A 24,672-nucleotide genomic window follows, 5' to 3' on the forward strand; every position below is an offset into this window, starting at 1 on the left:
CGTCCGATCACCTCCCAAGTGCAGTGTTTACATCTGTTCTCTACCCTAAACACCACTAATTACCCATCAATCACCCCCTGTCACTGCTACCTATCAGATTAGACCCCTATCTGCCCCTAGGGCACTCAATCACCCGCCCGCACCCTTAGAACGCCCTCAGACCCCAGCCCTGATCACCTCGCCAGTGCATTGCTTGCATCTTTTCCCCCCTCTAATCACACCTTGAGACACCCATCAATCACCTCCTGTCACCCCCTAGCACACCTACCCATCAGATCAGGCCCTAATTTGCCCCGTGTGGGCTCCTGATCACTCGGCCAAACCCTCAGACCCCCTTCCGATCACCTCCCCAGTGCATTGATTGCATCTATTTTCCCCTCTAACAACCCCCTGAGACACCCTCAATCACCTCCTGTCACCCCCCCCTAGCACTCCTATCCATCAGATCAGGCCCAATACAACCTGTCATCTAAAAGGCCACCCTGCTTATGATCGGTTCCACAAAATTCGCCCCCTCATAGACCACCTGTCATCAAAATTTGCAGATGCTTATACCCCTGAACAGTCATTTTGAGACATTTGGTTTCCAGACTACTCACGGTTTTGGGCCCGTAAAATGCCAGGGCGGTATAGGAACCCCACAAGTGACCCCATTTTAGAAAGAAGACACCCCAAGTTTTTGCAACCTGTAAAAACGGATAAAAAGGGTACAGTTTTTTTTTTTTGGCCTCTCGTGTATATATGTGTTTTTATGAACTTTCTTTTTTAAAGACATTTAATAAACACCATTCAATTCATAACTCTCTCAGGCCCAGTGCACACCAAAATCACTAGCAGATCCTCAAAACGCTAGAAAGGTTTTCTAAACATGCCTAGCGTTTTCTGGAGCGTTTTTGTGTAGCAGCTTTCATATATTGTTATAGAAAAGCTGTTACTGAACAGCTACTGTAACAAAAACACCTGGAAAACCTCTATGATCTGGTGTTTTTCAGAGCGGTTTGCGCTTTTCCTATACTTTACATTAAGGCAGAAACGCTTCTGCAAACCGCAAAAGTGCTGCAGGACCCACATTTGCGGTTTGCTAAAAGCCTCAAACCGCTGGTGTGCACCATCCCATTGAAATACATTAGCCAAGCGGTTTCACAGGTGGAAGCGGTTTGCGAAACGCTTCAAATACCGCTCGGTGTGCACCAGGCCTCACTGTGTGGAGGCAAGTTTTCTCTTGCCTTATCTCCAGCATGGTCTTAGTGAATTGAGGCCAATGACTGCAGTATGCTCAATATCTATATACGGTAATTAAAGGACAGGACTCTAAACTTTTAATACTGTAACATGGCTGTTTGCTGGCCTACTTTTGTTTGACTTTAGGTGTAGTTTAAACTGTTACAGCAATTGAATTGATTATCTGTGCTTTGCTTTCAGGTGCTGGAGAGTCTGGGAAAAGTACCATCGTGAAGCAGATGAAGTAAGTTGGACTTCTACTCCTTAATTTTTGTACACTATGGATGTTGCAAATTTGTGTTTTCATCTTCATGATGTATTGAGCACGGACATTTTGTGTGTCTGCTTGCCTCTAAAAGTATTAACCTTGGGCTAGAAATTAGTTTCTTTGGTGTAAAGTCTATTTGAATTCTGACAGAACTCTCACCAGAAGTTTTCAAATTCTGCCCAGCAAGCCTAGACAAATTCTGAGGACCAGGTAGCCTGGGTTACCTCTAAAGCTGACCCAAATCAAAAATTCATCATACTTGCCCAATAAATAAGATTACATTTTGATATGAAATCCTGTATAACCATTCACTTAAAGTCAAAGAGAATTATTTATAAAAAAAACAGCCAAATACTTACCTAAGGAGAGGGAAAGCTCCTCTCCTGGTCCCCTCGTTGCAGAGCTAGCTTCCCCGTTTGAATTAGCTGCCATGGGGGGCTTCGGGAGCAGAGTTTTCCCTGTTGTATACCCCCCCCCCTCCCTCCCCCCGCCGGCCAATCCCTGTGATCAGCTGTCATAGGCTTCAGCCTATGACAGCTGATCACCTCCGTGGCTCAGGAGGGAACTGCTGTGTCACACGGCTGTCCCCAGTACAGCGCTGCTGCTGATCGCAGCGCTGTACGGGTAATTAGACGGCGATTACGCCGTCTAACAGTCTCCCGAGTGGCAATAGCCGCTTGGAGACTGAAGAGGGGGCGGAGCTCCGCCCTCCGAGAATGAGATGCGTGCGCGCGATCTCATTCAAAACAGAGTCCCAGGACTTTACGCCAATTGGTGTTAGGAGGTCCTGGGGCTGCTGCCGAGGCCACGCCCATCGGCGCGACGCGGTCGGCAAAAGGTTAAGGCCAAACTGCAGGGCTGTACAACTCGGCACACAAGTGATTCCCCCCCCCCCCTTTTCTCCCCACTGACAGAGCTCTCTGTTGGTGGGGTCTAATCTCTCCTCCAAAGTTTATTTTTTTATAAATATTTTATTTGTATAATAAATATTTTTTTTTTTTTTTCACTCCGCACCCTCCCACCCTCTCCCGCCAGCCAATCAGCGTGATCAGCTGTCATAGGCTTTAGCCTTTGACAGCAGATCACTTCCACATCAATAGAGGGGACAGCGATGCTGCAGATCGCAGAGCTGTACACAGTTATTAGGATTCGTGCACAGCCTGCGCGCGATCTCCTGCTAGCCCCATAGAAGGCCGTTCACGCCGTCCTGGGGGTGCCGCCGCGTTCCTTGCCAATTGGTGTGGAGCGGTCGGCAAGTAGTTAAATAATACAAGTTGCCTGGCATCCTGCTGATGTTTCATGCATCAGTAGGGTCTGAATCACACACCTGAAACAAGCATGCCGCAAATCCAGTCACACTTGAGACAATCATCTGATATGCATGCTTGTTCAGGGGCTATGGCTCAGTATTTTTAGTCAATTTTACAATTTTAGATAGGTGCTTGAGTTAATGTTGCTGCTGGTGTAAAGCTATGGAAGAACTGTATGTTTTGGCTTTTGCATCTCGATAGAACATGTTCAGTTTATGCTATATTATTAAACTGTAGATCTGTGCATACTTATATTATTATTATGTTTGCAGGATTATCCATGAGGATGGCTATTCTGAGGAAGAGTGCAAGCAGTACAGAGTGGTTGTCTACAGTAATACCATCCAGTCCATAATTGCCATAGTACGAGCCATGGGAAGGCTGAAGATTGATTTTGGAGACATGGCCAGAGTTGTAAGGGACAAGTCTTTACAATATTGTTGTTGTTGTTTTTCTTTTACAAATAAACATGACTACTCTGCTTTACATTTTAGCACAACATGTTGAGTTGTTGTATTTCCCCTTTCCTCAGGACGATGCCCGGCAGCTGTTTGTGTTGGCCAGTTCTGCAGAGGAGGGTATTCTGTCTCCTGAGCTTGCAGGTGTTATTAAAAGGTTGTGGGACGATTCAGGTGTGCAAGCATGCTTCAACCGCTCTCGGGAATACCAGCTTAACGACTCAGCTTCATAGTAAGTGAAAGCAAAAGGAAAAAATATAAAAAGGAAATGCCTAATGTCCTTAGCTGGCCATATTGAAGCTGAATACACAGTTTAGATTTTCCTTAGCCAAAATGATGTTGCTGCCAAAAAGCTAAAGTGTGTGCATTTACAATTAAGTCATGTGTAAAATACAGATGTAAACTCACTGCATAGTCAGAGTAGTAAAAAGGAAAACCTTGTGAACAAATCTCATAACTCCATGCCATAGAATGCGAAACACATGCAGTTGTCTCTTAATGTCTTTGGCCACAGTGATCCAGTAATGCGATTTGAGTCCTATGGGAGAAAAGTGCTTTAGAACTGTTATTGTTGCTATTTACCAGCATGGATTGCCTTGCTTTGATGTGTTTTTTTTTTCTGTGGGAATGTTAATCAAAGTTTCCAGAGCAGTTTGCTGCTCATATGTCCAGCCTCCTTCATAAGGCTGAGCCTCTGTACAAAACTTACTCATAAACTGCCACCCAAAATTATCAGTGAAGAGTGTGGGTGACACACATTGCAAGTGTGTACTTTCCTTACGGTAGCATGCATAATGCTTAGCAAATAGTAGACGCGAACACTTGACCATTAGGAGCGTTGCCTTGCTTCCTTTTACCTGAAGCCATATGGTTAGAGATGATAAATGAGGTTAGCTAAAAATCAAGTACATTTAAAAGCAGCAATAAGCACCTGGGCTGAGACTAATCTGCACAAAACAGTGTGACCACCAAAGAGCGATATAGCTGTAAGCCACAAAGATACTTGCACACTGTTTTCACTAATCAGAAAATCCTGGATGTCTACACCATAGGCAGCAGAATGCACTGGATTATACTGTAAAAAACATAAACATGCCAGAATGGCATAATATCGTTTTAATAAAACCGCTCACACATTACAATTGTCTACTATATGAAAATGGAGTATGAAAATTCTTAATTTTATGGGATTAGGACAGTGTTTCTCAAACCTGTTCTCGTGACTCCCCAATGGTGCATGATTTACCAGGCAAGCTCATCTATGCACAGGTGGAGTAATTCGTGTCTCAACTAGATGGATTCCATGTCGCTGAGACACTAAATACCCCACCTGTGCATGGGTAAGGTTGTCTGCAAAACATGCACCGTTGGGAGTCACGAGGACAGGTTTGAGAAAAACTGGATTAGGGATTTAGTTGCTAAATTGCTTTTAGCCACAAGATGGCACTGCCCTAATCTACAGCATTGTTGCTTATTAAGGCCCAGTGCACACCGAGCGGTTTTTGGAGCGATCCGCCGGCCGCATCCGCCTCTAAAAACGCTTGTCTAATGTATTGCAATGGGATGGTGCACACCGGCGGTTTGCGGTTTTTGCCAAGCCGCAAACGCGCCTCCTGCTGCGCGTTTGCGGTTTTCGGAAGCGTTTCGTCCTCAATGTAAAGTATGGGATAAACGCAAACTGCTCTGAAAAACGCTAGTTCAGTGCGGTTTGCCAGGCATTTTTGTTACAGTAGCTGTTCAGTAACAGCTTTTACTGTAACAAGATGTGTAATCTGCTACACAAAAACGCACCCAAAACCGCTAGGTATGTTTAGAAAACCTCTCTAAACATACCTAGAATCGCTCTGAAATCAGCTCCCAAAACCGCTAGCGTATTGCGGATCTGCTAGCGGTTTTGGTGTGCACTGGGCCTTAGATGGAGCTCCATTTAAATTGAGTCCAGGGCTGTGGAGTCGGAGCAATTTTGGGTGCCTGGAGTCGGGAAAAAATGCTCAGACTCCTAATGAATTTAAACTATAATTAAAATAGAAAATATGATAAAATGTTCTATTTCTAATAATAGTCATCATAAATCATTTATATATACAGTAATAGCTCTGCTTAGTCCACAAAAATAAAATAAACTAATCAAAATTAGTTACCTGTGCTGCTTCAATAAAGCAGTCCCCGTATTTTTAAAGTCTGATATACATATCTGATTGTGACTGTATATATGATGTGTACAGGAATCTCATATATATATATATATATATATATATATATATATATATATATATATACACTAAATAACATCTATGCTGTAAGAATAAAGCCTGATGTGTAGCCGTGTCAGTAACAGAGATGGTCAATGAGATGGAAATAATTCTGCGTTGATGCGGATTTATGCAAATGTATGCACTCTTTGCTCATGAAATCAAATAATTTGATATGTTAAAATTTGGTTTGATGACTAAATGAATTAAAGGGTAACTGAGACGGATGAAAAAAGTGTTATACATACCTGAGGCTTCCTCCAGCCCCCTTCAGGCTAATCAGTCCCTTGCTGTCCTCCTCCGCCATCTGGATCTTCTACTATCAGTCCCGGTAATTCTGAGCGCAGTCCGGCCACTTGCTGCTCCTACAGCCAGGAGCATTCAGCACCTGCGCAATAGTGCTGTGCAGGTGTAGTACGCTCCCGCTGGCAGAGTGTGTGCATGTGCAATATGCCAGACTGGCTCAAGTACCTGGACATATAGCAGAAGATCCAGGTGGCGGAGGAGGACAGCGAGGGGCTGATTAGCCTGAAGGGGGCTGAAAGAAGCCCCAGGTATGTATAAAACTAATTTCATCTGTCTCAGGTTTACTTCGTTACACAGTAGTACTATACTCTACATATATGCACTCCCCACAGAGCTGCAGGGAATCCACTGAGAATGATGTGCACATTGAACACAGAGGTGTTGTCTATCACCCATAAACCTGGTTCAGATTGTGCATGAAGAATGTGTAATAGAGGAAGAATAGCCTCATTCTCCTGCAGAGTACCTGCACATCACTCTTACATGTACCCACAGTCACATTGCCTAGGGCCTGATCAATGTCCAGATTGTGCATGAAGAATGTGTAATAATCTCCCCATTCCCTTGCATAGTACCTGCACATCATTCTTACATGTACCCATAGTTACATTGCCTAGGGCCTGATAGATGTTCTTTGTTCCAGTCTGTACCTTTTTCAAGTACTCTTACCAAGGACTAGTTTTAGTCTATGACTAAAGGGAATAAATAAGGCAGTCTCCATATCCTTCTCACTTCAGTTGTCTTTTAAAATTCCTAAGCGTTGGCAGTTAGAGACGAATTTCATGTTACATACTTTCAATCAATAAGACTGTAATATACAAATTAGAGTTGGAGGAATCCTAAACTGAGGGCTGTGGAGTCGGTGGATTTTTGTACCGACTCCACAGCCCTGATTGATTCAGTAGCGTGAGGGGTGTCGCCTAATGAAGGGCAACCCCAAAACGTGTAGTGGCACATGACCTGTGTTTGAGCGGTGGGACATGTGTTGCCTGTAGCTGGTGGACTGGCATTCAACCGAGGATAGTCTCTTGCTGCTCACCACTGCAGAAATCCCGGTCAGATCATCTCTGTCCTGCACATATTCCACTTTTCATATGTTATGTAATGCATTACATCACATTTCTCTGTAATTTGGAATTATTGGCTTTTCATTGACCTTTTTTTATTCATGTCCATACCTGACTTCACAGAGGAAAGGTGATAAAACACTTCCCATCTAAACCTGGTTCCCTCCTTATGGAACAGAGCAGTTTTGACATTTTTGCAATGTCTCTATTTAAGCCGCAATAACTTTATCCTTACTTATGGCACCTAAAATAAATATATATTGCTTTTGTACGAGAGAATCCTAAAAGAGTCGTCATTTCAGAGATGCTTCCACTAGCATTTCTTGCAATGAGGGTCACCCTTCGTTTAAAGCAGGGCTGTGGAGTCGGTCCAAAAATCCTCCGACTCCTCAGTTTAGGATTCCTCCGACTCTTCGACTCCAACTCCTCTAATTTGCATATTACAATTTTGTTGATTAAAAGTATGTAACATGAAATTCGTCTCATAACTGCCAACGCTTAGGAATTTTAAAAGACAGCTGAAGTGAGAAGGATATGTAGACTACTATATTTATTCCCTTTAGACTAAAACTAGTCCTTGGTAAGAGTACTTGTAAAAGGTACAAACCGGAACAAAGAACATCTATCAGGCCCTAGGCAATGTAAGTGTGGGTACATGTAAGAATGATGTGCAGATACTCTGCAGGGGAATAAGGAGATTGTAAACAGACAACACCTCTGTATTCAATGTGCACAGCATTCTCAGTGGATTCCCTGCAGCTCTGTGGGGCGTGCATATGTAGCGTATAGTATTACTGTGTAACAAAGTAAACCTGAGACAGATGACATTAAAGTTTTATACATACCTGGGGCTTCTTCCAGCCGCCTTCAGGATAATCAGTCCCTCGTTGTCCTCCTCCACCACCTGGATCTTCTGCTATGAGTCCAGGTACTTGAGCCAGTCGGGCGTAGTGCGCATGCACACACTCCGCCGCCAGGAGCATACTACACCTGTGCAGCACTATTGCGCAGGTGCAGAATGTTCCTGGCTGTTTACTTTTCATCCGTCTCAGTTACCCTTTAATTTGTAGTCACCAAACCAAATTTTAACATATCAAATTATTTGATTTCATCAGCAAAGGGAGTGCATACATTTGCATACATCAGCATCAATGCAGAATTATTTCCATCTCGTTGACCATCTCTATTAGTGACACGGATACACATCAGGCTTTATTCTTACAGCATAGATGTTATTTAGTATATATATATATATATATAAGAGATTCCTGTGTACACATATATACAGTCACAATCAGATCTGTATATCTGACCTTAAAAATACGGGGACTGCTTTATTGAAGCAGCACAAGTAACTAATTTTGATTGGTTTATTTCATTTTTGTGGACTAAGCACAGCTATTACTGTATATATACATTATTTCTCTAGCCGTCATACGGGACACTGGAGATGTGGCTCCGCCCATCCAATTAGTGGAAACCACCTGAAAGAGTAAAAAGAGTATTAATAGCCCCCACCCTCCCCTGGCTCCTCAGTTTAATTTGGTTTCCGTCCCGGAAACACTGAAGAGGAGTAGCTCCCTTAGTTTTTATTATTTTTTAGCTTCACTAGGTGGTGAGGCCAAGAGAAGACCAGGTGGCTTGGGTGATCGTTGTGAACGCCAAGTGGCGTCTCTTTATGCACCCGGTTTTCTGCCAAACGCGGTGTTCGGATGTCGATCCCTCTACCCTCCGTATGCATTTGTGCGGGCAAGGATCGTGGGACTCTCCCCCAGCTGCTTGGCATCCTCTTGGCAGCACTGCGCATGCAGGAAATCCCTGGGCCACAAGCGATGGTTGGGAAGCTGGCGCTGGTGGGGGAGTCTAATATAAGAGAACTAGGCTGCATAAGAAATGGAACTGCTCCTGTTGTTCTCCCCCATGCTGGAAAGATGGGATCACAGGCAAGAGGCTTCCCAGTCTGTTCCAGCAGCAGAGGTGAGTGCATTAACCATGCTGGAGAGATGGGATCACAGGCAAGAGGCTTCCCAGTCTGTTCCAGCAGCAGAGGTGAGTGCATTAACCATGCTGGAGAGATGGGATCACAGGCATGAGGCTTCCTAGTCTGTTCCAGCAGCAGAGGTGAGTGCATTAACCATGCTGGAGAGATGGGATCACAGGCAAGAGGCTTCCCAGTCTGTTCCAGCAGCAGAGGTGAGTGCATTAACCATGCTGGAGAGATGGGATCACAGGCAAGAGGCTTCCCAGTCTGTTCCAGCAGCAGAGGTGAGTGCATTAACCATGCTGGAGAGATGGGATCACAGGCAAGAGGCTTCCCAGTCTGTTCCAGCAGCAGAGGTGAGTGCATTAACCATGCTGGAGAGATGGGATCACAGGCAAGAGGCTTCCCAGTCTGTCCAGCAGCAGAGGTGAGTGCATTAACCATGCTGGAGAGATGGGATCACAGGCATGAGGCTTCCTAGTCTGTTCCAGCAGATGAGGTGTGTGCACTGATAGTGTTTTTTTGCAGGGATATACACTCATATTATGCAGTTTAGAGTGTGATTTCACCTGTGTTTTATCCTTTCCCGCTATCTATATCATAGCAGGCTGAAAGTAAAAGCGGGGGAGGTATAGGATAATGTTTGGAGAAGCCAAAAACTAAAAAGGTTGCTATTGCAACATTAAGCTTCCCCAGTATTATAACGAGATGATTTGTCAAGCCTGCACTAAATCTATGAGTGCTGTAGTGATTGACAATTTATACAAAGAGGTAATGGAGTCTTTCAGGGTAAGGAAAGCCCTGAGCAGTCTTAAGGAATCATTTGTTTCCTATGCTAGATGCAGAAACTAACATTTTGCAGGGATGTGCACTCATATGTTTAAGATTAGAGAGTGATTTTCCCTGTATCTATTTTTTTCTTTTCTCCTATCCTCTGTGTCCATGTGATCTACCTGTGAATGTTAAGCAGCAGGTGGGGTGAAGGTGAATTGTTGCCATTGCAGCAATTGGCTTCCCCAATATTAGAACATGATGATTTGTCAAACCTGCACTGAAGCGATGGTGATTGACAATTAAGGGGTAATGGAAACTTTCAAGAAATGAATCTCTGGTTAGTTTTCAGGGAGTCCCTTGTTTCGAATTTGACTTCGAATCTGTTTCGATTATGACTTTCAGTCTTTCGATTATGACTTCGAGTCTTTCGATTATGACTTTCAGTATGTTGCGATTATGACTTTGTCTGTTGCGATTATGACTTTGTCTCTTTCGATTATGACTTTGTCTCTTTCGATTATGACTTTCAGTCTTTCGATTATGACTTTGAGTCTGTTTCGATTATGACTTCCAGTCTGTTTCGATGTTGACTTCGAGCCTTTCGATTATGACTTCGAGCCTTTCGATTATGACTTCGAGCCTTTCGATTATGACTTCGAGTCTTTCGATTATGGCTTCGAGTCTTTCGATTATGGCTTCGAGTCTTTCGATTATGGCTTCGAGTCTTTCGATTATGGCTTCGAGTCTTTCGATTATGACTTTCAGTCTTTCGGTTACGACTTTCAGTCTTTCGGTTACGACTTTCAGTCTTTCGGTTACGACTTTCAGTCTTTCGGTTACGACTTTCAGTCTTTCGGTTACGACTTTCAGTCTTTCGGTTAGGACTTTCAGTCTTTCGGTTAGGACTTTCAGTCTTTCGGTTAGGACTTTCAGTCTTTCGGTTAGGACTTTCAGTCTTTCGGTTAGGACTTTCAGTCTTTCGGTTAGGACTTTCAGTCTTTCGGTTAGGACTTTGTCTGTTTTGATTTCGACTTCGAGCCTCTTTCGAATTGGTCTGCAAACCTGTTTCGAATTGGTCTGATATACAGGCCGGCACTTTTTTACCTATGCTGGCTGTGGAGATTGAAAATCTTGTAGAGAGGATATAAGTGGATGCAGAGCAGAGGGTTTCGAGATGCTGAAATCTTAGAAATGTATGCTGTAGGATTATAATGGATATTGACAATCCTGCTCTGAGGGCCAGTGCGGTTGTGTGGCAGAATTGTTCTGCATGGGAATTTACTGCCCATACGGTTCTGTGGACCTATGCATAGTACGGTGTCGTTTTGGCAGAGTAGTGCTCCAGGGTTGTGGCCCTCCCTAGTTATGTCTTTTCAGACTACTTGTTTATCTCTCCAGTGTCCCGTATGACGGCTAGAGAATGTTACAGTTAGACTTACCGGTAACTGTATTTCTAGACGTCATACGGGACACCGACCCACCTCTATTCCTGTCGCACTCTTACGGCTATTGGATTGGGGGTTTATGGGTTACACTTCTTTTGAGGTGTCTTTTATTTTCTCTCCTCTTCTCTGTGTTTTAGTTGGAAGTTACTTTCATTACACTGAGGAGCCAGGGGAGGGTGGGGGCTATTAATACTCTTTTTACTCTTTTTCAGGTGGTTTCCACTAATTGGATGGGCGGAGCCACATCTCCAGTGTCCCGTATGACGTCTAGAAATACAGTTACCGGTAAGTCTAACTGTAACATTTTAATGACTATTATCTGAGAAATAGAACATTTTATCATATTTTCTATTTTAATTACAGTTACAAATTCATTAGGAGTCGGAGTCGGTGCATTTTTTCCCGACTCCGACTCCACGCACCCAAAATTGCCCGACTCCGACTCCACAGCCCTGGTTTAAAGTCACTTAAATCTTTCATCTTACCCATTTTGATATTCACTTTCGTGATAACTACGTCGTCTGAAGCTGAGTGTTCCTTATAAGCAACTCTGCATTGTTACATCACTTTATGTCATTATTGGATTGGTCTACTTTAAAATATGGGGTGTCTAATTTTTTGCCCACTCAGGTTGTCCTATATAATAATGTTCCTGTCCCTGCGACCTCCTGTGTCCGTGCATCTGTTGTGGCTTGGGAACAGACTTCAGGCAGTGGAAGTGCATGTATTGTTGCCGGGCGTGTATGTGCACGGGTTGCAGCTGTGCACGTATTGCTAGGGGTCGAGTCCATGCACATGACCATTGGCCTAGCACCCATTATTTAATGGACTGGCCTGTTTTGTTTTTTTTACTAATTTTTATTTTATTTCAAGACAAACTAAACTTTCATTGGGCAGTATTTTTACCCAAGAATAGTTCTTTTTCTATGCATTTTAATGGGAAAAATAATAAAATAAGCAAAACATTTTTTCCCTCAGTTTTCTATTGTAGATAAAAACCGCAAATGTTGTTCCGATATTTATCCTAAAATAAAACTTGAATTAAGTTGCTTGCACAATGCATGGTGATATTTGAAAAAAAAAATGGTAAAAATTTGGAAGAAGTTAATGGGGGATCCATTTCTGGAATTCCATGTTCTCATTTTTTACTTTAAGGGTTAATAATCCAGATTTAAATATTTAACAGCCTCACATGTTTGTTGAGCTCCTACACAGTAATGATGACCAGTGAAGCTTCTTTTTTTTTTTCTCCCCTGCTGCTAGGAAAGTTTACCACACACTGGTTCCATGACCTTTTCATTTTTCTCAGTTAGATTTCTGCAGCCAGACTTACTCAGAGAAAATCGTTTAATTAACCCCTACAGAAGGGGAGGGGGCCGGGAGGAGGCAAGCTCTACAAGTCTATCACTTAATGGTAATAATCTCCCCTTAGACACAGTATGAAACTGCAATATGGCACCTCAAGGACTAGTGACAAAACATCTGGACATAGTACACGGATTTCCAAAAATATTCTATAAATATTGTTACTTTTTATGCCTGTGACACTTTAAGCACAATAGACGTTCGATGTGTCCCTCCTGCCATATACAAAAAAAGACTTAAAGGGGTGAAAACCAGGTACTCCCCCCTACCAGTAGGGCTCCTAACCATACTTTCTGTTTTACTTTTCAAGTGTCTTCTTTTTCTGGACCTTGTTTTGAGGTCTTCAGTGAGAGTTTACTGTGTCTTTTAGGATCAGGTTTGCTGATTCTAGTTTACTGACACTGTTGTAAAGGTAAGAGGGTGACTTCTGTCGGCCAAAGCCACTTCCCTTTTGCCTTCTAGGTTACTGATTACTGTGAGGGGCAGGGTGTGGCAGACGTTTTAGAAGATGAATTGGGAGACTATCATGTGGGATACACTGCTGTCGCAGTGGCAGAAAAGGCATGTGGAGGCAAAAAGGAGGATCAATGGCAAGACTTCCTTTGGAAAACCAGTATGACATTTTCTAGAAACGGTTATATTTTTTTCTTCACAGTTCTACTTTAAAGAGAACCTGAACTGAAAATAAAAAGTCAAAATAATCATACACAGGTCATACTTACCTCCTGTGTAGTCTACACCTCAATCTCTTTCTTCTCTCCTCCGTCCCATTTGTCCACTGTGATCAATGGAATTCTCCGTCCTCTATTTTTAAAAAGGCCCTTACCCCATAACAGCTTCTTGGTCAGCACACTGTTAAACTGTAATATCTCCCACTTGAGCCATAGGGAAACATGGACATTACCTTGCACATTCAGTTGTAACTGACAGCTGCTGATATATAACTGACAGCAACTGGTATATTTCAGCTCTGAAAAAATCTTGTCAGAACTGGAAGAGATCACTTTAAGAAGAAAATGGTGAGCTTCTGAGAGGAACTGACGGTGAGGTAAGTATGTACCGGTAATATTCATTTGCAGCTGCGTCATGTGTTTATTTTAAATAATTGTACTCGCTTCAGGTTCCCTTTAAAGAACTAAATCACAGTTTTAGAAAAGGATGTTTCTTTTGGAGGAGACGTTTTAGCACAGTTTGTTTTGGGGATAATAACGGAACCGTGGACATTGGCAAGACTTATCAGGCATACTCTGCACTACCGTATAAACATGCAGTTGAAGAATCTGTAAAGCAGGCTTGCAATTCTGGTTTAGAGGAGAATATTAAATGTTAAATGCTATTAATTACAGTGGGTTGCAAAAGTATTCGGTCCCCTTGAAGTTTTCTACATTTTGTCACATTACTGCCACAAACATGCATCAATTTTATTGGAATTCCACGTGAAAGACCAATACAAAGTGGTGTACATGTGAGAAGTGGATCGAAAATCATACATCATTCCAAACAATTTTTACAAATCAATAACTGCAAAGTGGGGTGTGCGTAATTATTCGGCCCCCTGAGTCAATACTTTGTAGAACCACCTTTTGCTGCAATTACAGCTGCCAGTCTTTTAGGGTATGTCTCTACCAGCTTTGCACATCTAGAGACTGAAATCCTTGCCCATTCTTCTTTGCAAAACAGCTCCAGCTCAGTCAGATTAGATGGACAGCGTTTGTGAACAGCAGTTTTCAGATCTTGCCACAGATTCTCGATTGGATTTAGATCTGGACTTTGACTGGGCCATTCTAACACATAGATATGTTTTGTTTTAAACCATTCCATTGTTGCCCTGGCTTTATGTTTAGGGTCATTGTCCTGCTGGAAGGTGAACCTCCACCCCAGTCTCAAGTCTTTTGCAGTCTCCAAGAGGTTTTCTTCCAAGCTTGCCCTGTATTTGGCACCATCCATCTTCCCATCAACTCTGACCAGCTTCCCTGTCCCTGCTGAAGAGATGCCCCCCCCCCCCCCCCCCGAGCATGATGCTGCCACCACCATATTTGACAGTGGGGATGGTGTGTTCAGAGTGATGTGCAGTGTTAGTTTTCCGCCACACATAGTGTTTTGCATTTTGGCCAAAAAGTTCCATTTTGGTCTCATCTGACCAGAGCACCTTCTTCCTCATGGTTGCTGTGTCCCCCACATGGCTTGTGGCAAACTGCAAACGGGACGACTTATGCTTTCTGTTAACAATGCCTTTCTTCTTGCCACTCTTCAGTAAAGGCCAACTTTGTACAGTGCATGACTAATAGTTATCCTATGGACAGAGTCTCCCACCTGAGCTGTAGATCTCTGCAGCTCGTCCAGAGTCACAATGGGCCTCTTGACTGCATTTCTGATCATCGCTCTCCTTGTTCGGCCTGTGAGTTTAGGTGGATGGCCTTGTCTTGGTAGGTTTACAGTTGTGCCATACTCCTTCCATTTCTGAATGATCGCTTGAACAGTGCTCCGTGGGATGTTCAAGGCTTTGGAAATATTTTTGTAGCCTAAGCCTGCTTTAAATTTCTCAATAACTTGATCCCTGACCTGTCTTGTGTGTTCTTTGGACTTCCCGGTGTTGTTGCTCCCAATATTCTCTTAGACGACCTCTGAGGCCCTCACAGAGCAGCTGTATTTGTACTGACATTAGCACTCATCAGGCAAATGTCTATAGGCAACTGACTGCACTCAGATTAAAGGGGGCCAAATAATTATGCACAAACCACTTTGCAGTTATTTATTTTTTTAAAAAATGTTTGGAATCATGTATGATTTTCGTTCCACTTCTCATGTGTACACCACTTTGTGTTGGTCTTTCATGTGGAATTCCAATAAAATTGATTCATGTTTGTGGCAGTAATATGACAAAATGTGGAAAACTTCAAGGGGGCCGAATACTTGTGCAACCCACTGTATCTAGACCACTAAATGGTGTGGTTTCTTTGTTTCTTTTTAAAGCTATCTAAATGATCTGGATAGGATCTCAGAACCCAACTACATTCCTACTCAGCAAGATGTTCTGCGAACACGAGTCAAAACAACGGGTATTGTGGAGACGCATTTTACATTCAAAGACCTTTATTTTAAGTAAGTCACTACTTCTGATTCCTACATTAGCTGTACTTCTGAAGATCAAAATCTTGTTTCCTGAATTGCAATCTTTAAAAACTGTTAGGCCAGGTTTGCAGAAGTTCATCTGCAGGATTGTATTTCTCCTCTTTGAGACTTTATGGTCATGCATCTAGCAGGTCTTACAAAACTGTATCCTGATGGCAGGTTACGTGGCATAATCTGTTCTATTTACAAGCATGTTTACCGAAGCACATAGGGACAGATTTAAGAAGATGTGCGAAAAATAAAAATTGGAGCATAAGTGAAACTATTGACCAGAGTTCTTTCTTGATTTAAAGTGGACCCAAATTTAAAAATACAAGATTTCAGAAATAAAATCTATTTTCTAAATTATAATAATAAATGGCAGCCTTTTTTCAGCTGCATGATGACAAATATAAAATATTTTACATTTATTGGAGGAACCCCTGCCTTTCTTTCATATTGCCGGGACAGAATCCGGCAAACTGGTGAAGTATTTGTGTCCAGCAAAGGAGGAATTGCTAATGGCTGCCCCCTGTATAACCCTAGTTATGAAAAGAGAAGGGTGAAAAGCTTGCACTGAAATGCTCATAGGCTTGGAGTGTTAAGTTATCTTTGTATGTGTCAGAGTGGTGCAACTAAATATTTTTAATTTAAAAAATGTTTGGTTTGGGTCCGCTTTAACAGTCTACACTTGGCTTTATAATCCTTCCTGTAGTGCTGTGAGTAGTGATGTAGTGTACATTGTCACTGCAGGGGAGACAAGGGCACAAATGTAGAGAGTACCACCAGGCACATGATGGCAAATCTGATGCTAAATTAAAGAGGAACTGTCGCGAAAATCTTAACATTTAAAACTCATACAAATAAGTAAGTTTCTTCCTGAGTAAAATGAGCCATAAATTACTTCTCTACTATGTTGCTGTTTTTTACAGTAAGTAGTAGAAATCTGACATTACCAACAAGTTTTGGGCTAGTCCATCTCTCCATAGGGAATTCTCAGCATGGCCTTTATTCTTTATAAAGACACTCCCTGAAAAAGATTTATACAAAGATGCTGACCAGCCTCCCTGCTCATCATACACTTTTTGCAAAGTTGGACGGAGCAACTGCCATTCACGAAGTGCATTTTGAAAATCAAGAAATCCCTGTAAACCCCCCATAAGGAGATGGGCTAGACAGAAACCTCTCGGTTCTGTCAGATTTCTACTACCTACTGTAAGTGACAGCAACATAGGAGAAAAGTAAATTATCCTCCCTAGCGTTCTGGACAAACTGAGCTTGTCCAGAGACGCTAGAGGGCACCGCTCAGGCCCCGCTGGGCTGATTTTGATTAAAAAAAATTTCAAACACGCAGCTAGCACTTTGCTAGCTGCGTGTTTGCCCCGATCGCCGCCGATCCGCTGCTACCCGACGCGAAAGAGGGCCCCCCCCCGGCCAGACCCCGTGCGCAGCCTTGCCAATCGCCTGACATCAGGGTCAGGTAAAGACAGGCTTACTGGATTTTTTTTAATGTACGTTTAGCTCTGCTTTAACTATATATCAGTTGTCTACGATTGTGTTTCATTGTTGTGTTAATCTTGTACAGAATGTTTGATGTGGGAGGACAGAGATCAGAAAGGAAGAAGTGGATTCACTGTTTTGAAGGTGTAACAGCAATTATTTTCTGTGTGGCGCTTAGTGACTATGACTTACTTCTGGCTGAAGATGAAGAGATGGTAAGTGTTTAACAGGCTTAATTCATACATATTTTAACCACTTAAAAAAAACCTGAACTGAAAATAAAAAGTCAAAATAAACATACACAAGTCATACTTACCTCCTGTGTAGTCTACTCCTCAATCTCTTTATTCTCTCCTGCGTCCTGTTTGTCCACTGTGATCAATGGAATTCTCCGTCCTCCATTTTGAAAATGGCCATTACCCCATAACCGCTTTCTGGTCAGCACAATGTTCAACTGTAACATCGCCAACTTGAGCCATAGGGAAACATGGACATTACCGGGCACATCAGTTGTCAGTTATAGCTGAGAGGAAAACTGATGTACCAGGTAATGTCCATGTTACCCTGTGGCTCAAGTGGGCGATGTTACAGTTTAACTGTGTGCTGACCAGAAAGCTGTTATGGGTAATGGCCATTTTCAAAATGGAGGACGGAAAATTCCCCTGATCACAGTGAACAAACAGGACGCGGGAAAGGAGAAAGACACTGAGGAGTAGACTACATGGAAGGTAAGTATGACTTGTGTATGCTTATTTTGACTTTTAATTTTCAGTTCAGGTTTTCTTTAAAGAAAACCTGAACTGAAAATAAAAAGTCAAAATAAACATACACAAGTCACACTCAGTGCCCATTCACACCTGAGCGGGAATCGCGTGATTCTCGCTCATGGCACACTGCTAGCGGTTTTGTAAAAACCGCTACACATTGTAGCAAGTGGCAGTGTGCTCACTGCCGCGTTTGCAGTTAGCGATAACCGCAAACTCGCTGCATGCAGCGGTTTGCCGGTGATTTGCGAGTAGCGATAGTAATCGCGATTGCTACAAAACCGCCGCAGTGTCCAGTGATTTTTCCACGGTAATCGCAGAAAATTCACTCCTGCAAAAAAGCCGGCAGTAATCGCCGACGTTTTGCGATTCTAGGTGTGAACGGGCCCCTCCCGTGTAGTCTACTCCTCAAGCTCTTTCTCCTCTCCTGTTTGTCCACTGTGATCAAGCTGTTATGGGGTAATGGCCATTACCCCATAACAGCTTTCTAGTCAGCACACTGTTAAACTGTAACATCTCCCAGTTGAGCCATAAGGAAACATGGACATTACCGGGCACTTCAGTTGTCCACTCAGCTATAACTGACGGCAACTGATATATAACTGACAGCAACTGATATATTTCAGATCTGACAAAATGTTGTCAGAACTGGAAGGGATCACTGTCAGAAGAAAATGGTGAGCTTCTGAGAGGAACTGATGGCAAGGTAACTATTTATTTAATGTTCATTTGAAGTTATTTTTATTAGTTTATTATTTGAAGTGTTTATTTGAAATAATTTTACTCAGTACAGGTTCCCTTTAAGGGGGCAGCGAGCGCTGGTACTTAAGTGGTTATTAAGTATGTTGAATTCACTTAATCAGAAATTTCACCTTATTACAGTACTTTAATTATTCTTCATTTAACAGAATCGTATGCATGAAAGCATGAAACTGTTTGACAGCATTTGCAACAACAAGTGGTTTATTGACACCTCCATAATCCTTTTCTTGAACAAGAAGGACCTGTTTGAGGAGAAGATCATTAGGAGCCCACTGACTATCTGCTATCCAGAATATTCAGGTACAAAATGGGTGTAGCACAACCTCAGCAGTGCTGCTCATTATTTACTTTTTAATCTAGGACCACCATCTGAAGTGGTCCCAAACAAGAAAAACTTTAGGGCCACAATATACACTAGATCTCAGTTTCCCTTAGGGATGATCACAGATATGCAAATTGTTCTGAGTTGATGCAAATTTATGCACATTTTTATGCAAAGTATGCAGCTTGAAAATGGACCAATCAATTTAAACCTGGGTTTAAACCATAGTTTACCTATTCCAGGCTAGTTCTGGAGTACTACTGCTATTGCTGCTTAGTTATGTGCTAATCGTAACCCTGAGCAATGCAATCTCTGTATATGATAAAATCCTGTATTATCCAAGGTTGTCCTTTGTGAAAATTTAAAGAGGAACTGAATTATAAACCGCTTTGAACATATTGCATCCACAAAATACAATACAATTAAATCCCTTTATAGTAAACAGAAGTTTACTAGGTACTTATCCGTTAGCCGGGCGCATCTGGCAGGTGGCGCTAATTACTATTCCCCCTCCAGGCCGACATGGATAGTAGGGAAAGCTGTAACTCTGGTGGAGTTTTGTCGCCACCTAGAGGATGCGCCCGGCTAACGGATAAGTACCGTTTACTATATAAGTTTACTATATCAGAAATCTTCCTACTCAAACACATAAAGTATACTTTAGTAGTGTATCTTAATTGAGTCAGTAATTGGGAGTCATTTTAGACAGTGTCTAAGCTAGATCAAAATGCACAGTGTTCCAATATGCAGGGATCTGCATGCGATAATCATGCAACAGCTTGCATAGGTCTCACTAGTTAATGCAGGTACTGTACTTAGGTGCTCCGCTGTCCACATTTCTGTGCAGCTTATTTAATACTGTAGCATTGCAGCTATGCAAGAGCAAGTCACAGATATCAGGCAGCAGCATACATAGAAAGCATATGTCTCACCGGCTGATGCTTTTGGGTTAATCCATGCAGAGCCAGAGTATCATGCATAAGGCAAGCAGGCTACAATTGGCTGCCAGCCCAACCATAGCTTATTGGTCTCCGACTGATGACACATGCTTCCGCCCACTTTCCACTATAGCTGCATACAGAATGCCGCTGGAGCAAAAAACAGGTTCACTTTAACAGAAGTTCTATTATATCAGGATTTACTATACCAGGCGTTACTCCCATATACTTATAATGGTACTTGACCAGGACCTGGAGATTTGGTTACTATGCCTGAAGGATTACTATAGCGAGATTATACTGTACTACTATCTAGCTAAACCTCACCCACTGTTGACATTTTTTTTTTGAAAATTTAGTTGCTGCATCAAATTCGGGACAACTACAATCTTGAAAATGCAAAACACTTGCGATTTTTCTGCATTTGCGATTCTGGGAGCATATGTAGCAGTTGTCCCAGCATGCAACACAGTGCTGCCATATTCCTAGCTTTGGCAGAATTGTATAGGTTGAAGGGAGAGGTTTGAGCCTGGAAGTATTTAAAAGAATGCTTATTATAACTAAAAAAAAAAAAAAAAAAGTCAGGATTTCATATTAAAATGTAATGTTAATTATTGTGCAAGGCATGATCAGTTTTTTTTTCCAATTTAATGTCCGAATAATAATGAATTCAAAAGATACAGGCCACTGAAAAGTAGTATGGTGGCTTCACCCACTGCATCTCCTTATTAACTAAGTTGATGCAAATTGTCCTGCTAATTTTATGCAACTTGAAAATACTGCAGCATTTGGTACATTTTAAGTTGTAGGAATGTGCGTTTAATTGGCATAAACATTTAGGCTGCTTCCACACAGGGATGTTACAGGCGCACGTTAGTGCAGCCTGTAACGCTCCCCCAACGCACAGCAATGTAACACAAGTGGGCTGTTCACGCTGCCCATGTTGCGTTACATGTAACGCTGCACGTTCTGTGCAAAGTGCAGCATGCTGTGCGTTCTAGCGGCTTTAGCCGCATTAGACTGTTTGCACATGCTCAGTGGGGGGCGGAGAGGAGGCGGGGAGATTCCACTACAGTAGCCGCGCACATCGCTACTTAATATGCACTGCACTGGTGGCCGCTGATTGGCCGGCGGGACCACGTGTTGCGGAGTGTCTCGCGCCGCATCACGTGGTCCCGCCGGCCAATCAGCGCCACTCTGGGAGACCTTATGCGGATAGAGCCGCCTATCGCGGCTCACTCTACCGTCCTCTCCCGCACCACCATACGTTGCATTAGGTGCACGTTATTCGACCTTAACGTAGCACCTAACGCAACGTCTTAGTGTGTAAGTAGCCTAAGGGCGCGTTCAGACTAGGGGCCTTTTTTCCAGCGCAGGCGATTTTTAAAATCACCCACAAAACGCTTGTGCAATGAATCTCTATGAGAAGGTTCATATCAGCATGGTTCGTGGGCTGTGCATTCAGCAAAGCGGTGCCTGTACCATTTTTGGGGCGTTATTGCTATAATGGAAGGTATAGGAAGAGCGCTAAACGCTCACACAACTGCTTTATGCGGCAATTGCGTTCGTGTTTTTGAGAAAAAAATACATTGTATTTATCCTTTTCCGGGTCAAAGAGTTCACTAGCTGACTTGCGTCAGGGAGTGAATTACAAAACTGCTCTGGAAAAGCGCTTCGAAAAGCGCTTTTACTAGAAACACAATGCACACTGGAGTGCCAGGAGGGGGGAAAAAGTGCACAAAAACGCTTGCGTTTGAGTTTTCGATTGTAGGTGTGAATGAGGCCTTACATCTACCCATATTTGTCTAATTTGTTATCCCCAGTGCTTATTAGTATGGAGCTCTGCACAGATTGGTATTAGGGGGGTTTCATATGCTCATTTGATACTTAAGGTGCATACACACATCAGACTATAGTCTTTGGAAAATGAAAGATCACAGACCAATCTTACCACCCTTCATGTAGTATGAGAGCCATACCTTCACAGTCTTTTCTATGGAGCTGAACTCCCCATCAGAAAAAAATCTTTGCAAGATGCTGCACACACAGATGCTGTACAGACACAAAAGATCAGTATCTGCAAAAGATCTGTTCCTGCAAAAGATACGTTCCTGCAAATTGCATTCATAGTCTATGAGATCTGCAGATCATCATGCACACCTTGTTTAACTGACATTCATCTGCAGATCAGACATTCATCTGCAGATCTGAAAATCCATCCTGGTGGATCTAATCTGCAGATGAATGTCAGTTGAACAAGGTGTGTATGATGATCTGCAGATCTCATAGACTATGAATGCAATTTGCAGGAATGGATCTTTGGCAGGAACAGATCTTTTGCCGATACTGATTTTTTTGTGTCTGTACAGCATGTTTGTGTGCAGCATCTTGCAAAGATTTTTTCTAATGGGGAGTTCAGCTCCATAGAATAGACTGTAGAAATGCTCTCATACTACATGAAGGGTGGTAAGATTGGTCTGTGATCTTCCATTTTCCAAAGACTATAGTCTGATGTGTGTATGCACCTTTAGAGTTAGGTTGTGGGTGAGAGGGATGAGAGCTCTGACTAGCTGGATATTGCAGGTGAGCTGCAGTTAGTCTCATGTGAAAGACTAGTGTTTGGGAAACAGAGGAGGCTGCACGCACCATGCACTGTGGGAAACAGCAGGTCTGGCAAATAAGACGTGCAGGGCAATGTTGTACTTGTCGGTCATAGCACTGCCTGCCTGATTTAACTTTGACTTTAATTAGGTTCATGTATTAAATGGTTTTATTGCTCATTTAGAAAGCTATAATATATTGGATCAATTTACGTCTCACTGTTAGTAAGGCTGCATATTATGGTGACTTATCACTTCAACAATGCTGTCTAATTAAGATTTACTTGAGCACCTTTGGGTCTGCAAACCAGGCTGGATCTCCTGCTATAGAAGGCCAGTGATATCCTCCTCCATTCTTGCCCATTTCATTGCTGCTTCCAGCTTTTTAATTGACTGGTCTGCAACAATAAAGAGGCTGGGCTATGATCATATGAGGCAGGGGAACAAGCCAGATTGTTTAGTCTGTAGTCATCTGATTACTGGGACTTGCTACGGCTCAGGCTCTTATGGCCCATATTCACGGGCTACAATTGTCGCCGCAACACGCGGCGCGCGCGTGTTGCGGCGACAGGTCGCCCGTGAGTATAAGGCGTTGCACGGGCGCGCACCCCGAACCGTCGCTTGTCGCTGATGTCGCCAGGCGATTGGCGCGGTCAATCGCCTGGCGACAGTTGCCGCCGCAACTGTCGCTAGTCCGCGTGAGTATGCGGACTAGCGACAGCAACAAGCAGGGAATACCTTGCACTTCCGGCGGAGGGAGGATCAACAGCGACCGCTTCCGCCGCATCAGTTGCCAGGTCCCTCCGCCGTGTGTATGCGGAGGGACCTGGCGACGAGCTGTCCCTGCCCTGTCGCGCACACGCTCCCGTGTGCTAGCGACAGGCCAGAAATGTTGCCCATGAGTATGGGGCATTAGAGACACGCTATTGATAGCACCAATGATAATTCTCCGATTAGACTCTGGGGGGAGTGTTAAGCCCCCTTAGAAGATGACATCTACATTTCTAACTTAAAGCTAATCCTCATTGTCCCAGTAAAGGAGCCTCAGTTCATAGTAAATATAGAACTTTTTTAAATGGTAAGTAAACATTTTCACAAGTTTACATAATGACATAATGATGATTTAGTTTTGGTCCAGTTCTCCCTTCACAATGGGAGTTGAGATTCTTAGGCCTGTAGAGAGGGGGAGACTGGGAGCTCAATAGTGCAGTATTGTTAAGTAGATAAATTGGTGGGGGATTGTGGGTAGGTTATACTCTCAAGGATGGGTTGCAGTCCTGCAACCACCATATAGGCAAGCGGAATATAACCGTTCCGCTCGGTATCCCGGAACCTTCTGGAACTAGGTGGACGATCTTCTCCTGTGGGCCTTTCCACTGGTGAACTCCATGCACGACTGGGAGGTGCTAGCACCCCTTTTATGGGGGTGTGGGTGACAACTGGTTTGGGGAGGCGCCCGATACAACTATAATAATGGGTCTCACTGTAGTTACTATATAGTAATGTAGAGAGAGGTATCTTGCCTCCAATGAAGACTCACTCTGATGGAATTACGGAGTCTTTATTATAGAACGGTTAATTGTAGACAACGTGTTTTACGGGTCTCATCCCGCTTCCTCAGGTCAATACAAACAAATAACCTTATCAATGAGTCGTGTGGGCCTGATAATTAGATAATGATTTGCCTTCTCTTTAAATCTATTGTAATGTGACATGACAGGTTCACTTTAACACTAATAAGCACTTCTAATCACTGTTCTTGTGCCACTCCTTTTAGGTTCCAACACATATGAAGAAGCAGCAGCTTATATTCAGTGCCAATTTGAAGATCTAAATAGAAGAAAGGAAACAAAAGAGATTTACACACATTTCACATGTGCAACAGACACGAAGAACGTGCAGTTTGTGTTTGATGCAGTCACAGATGTCATCATAAAGGGCAACCTTGTGGAGTGTGGCCTGTATTAGTCAGGTAAGGCTATGGAGTTACTTTGCATCATATGCCGCACCGTATATACCTGAACTAATTTCTTATTAATCTGGATAAATGTGCCTTATTCTGCTCCTTTGTACACAACCAGTACTTCCTTCCAGAGTGCTGTACAGTAAACCTTTCGCATCAAGTAGCTTTTAGTATAATCTCCTACCACACGTTTTGTACACCCACATACTCCATAGATCCAATTTGAGTTGAATTCACTAATTTGAGTTAAATTACCCACTAGGGT

General features: G+C 42.9%; 1 protein-coding gene across 1 annotated transcript in view; it reads left to right on the plus strand.

Annotated features, from left to right (window-relative positions):
• Positions 1-24,672, plus strand: part of GNAI3 (G protein subunit alpha i3) — a 105,715-nt gene that overhangs the window by 57,938 nt on the left and 23,105 nt on the right. The window contains exons 2-8 of the mRNA XM_068269515.1: positions 1,423-1,465; positions 3,072-3,213; positions 3,332-3,489; positions 15,421-15,549; positions 17,144-17,273; positions 18,731-18,884; positions 24,222-24,416. Coding sequence (XP_068125616.1) covers positions 1,423-1,465; positions 3,072-3,213; positions 3,332-3,489; positions 15,421-15,549; positions 17,144-17,273; positions 18,731-18,884; positions 24,222-24,412 — 947 coding nt within the window. The 3' untranslated portion in view covers positions 24,413-24,416. The remainder of the gene's footprint in view (positions 1-1,422; positions 1,466-3,071; positions 3,214-3,331; positions 3,490-15,420; positions 15,550-17,143; positions 17,274-18,730; positions 18,885-24,221; positions 24,417-24,672) is intronic.

This window comes from Hyperolius riggenbachi, chromosome 2, assembly GCF_040937935.1.
Source record: "Hyperolius riggenbachi isolate aHypRig1 chromosome 2, aHypRig1.pri, whole genome shotgun sequence".
In the NCBI taxonomy this organism is placed as follows: Eukaryota; Metazoa; Chordata; class Amphibia; order Anura; family Hyperoliidae; genus Hyperolius; species Hyperolius riggenbachi.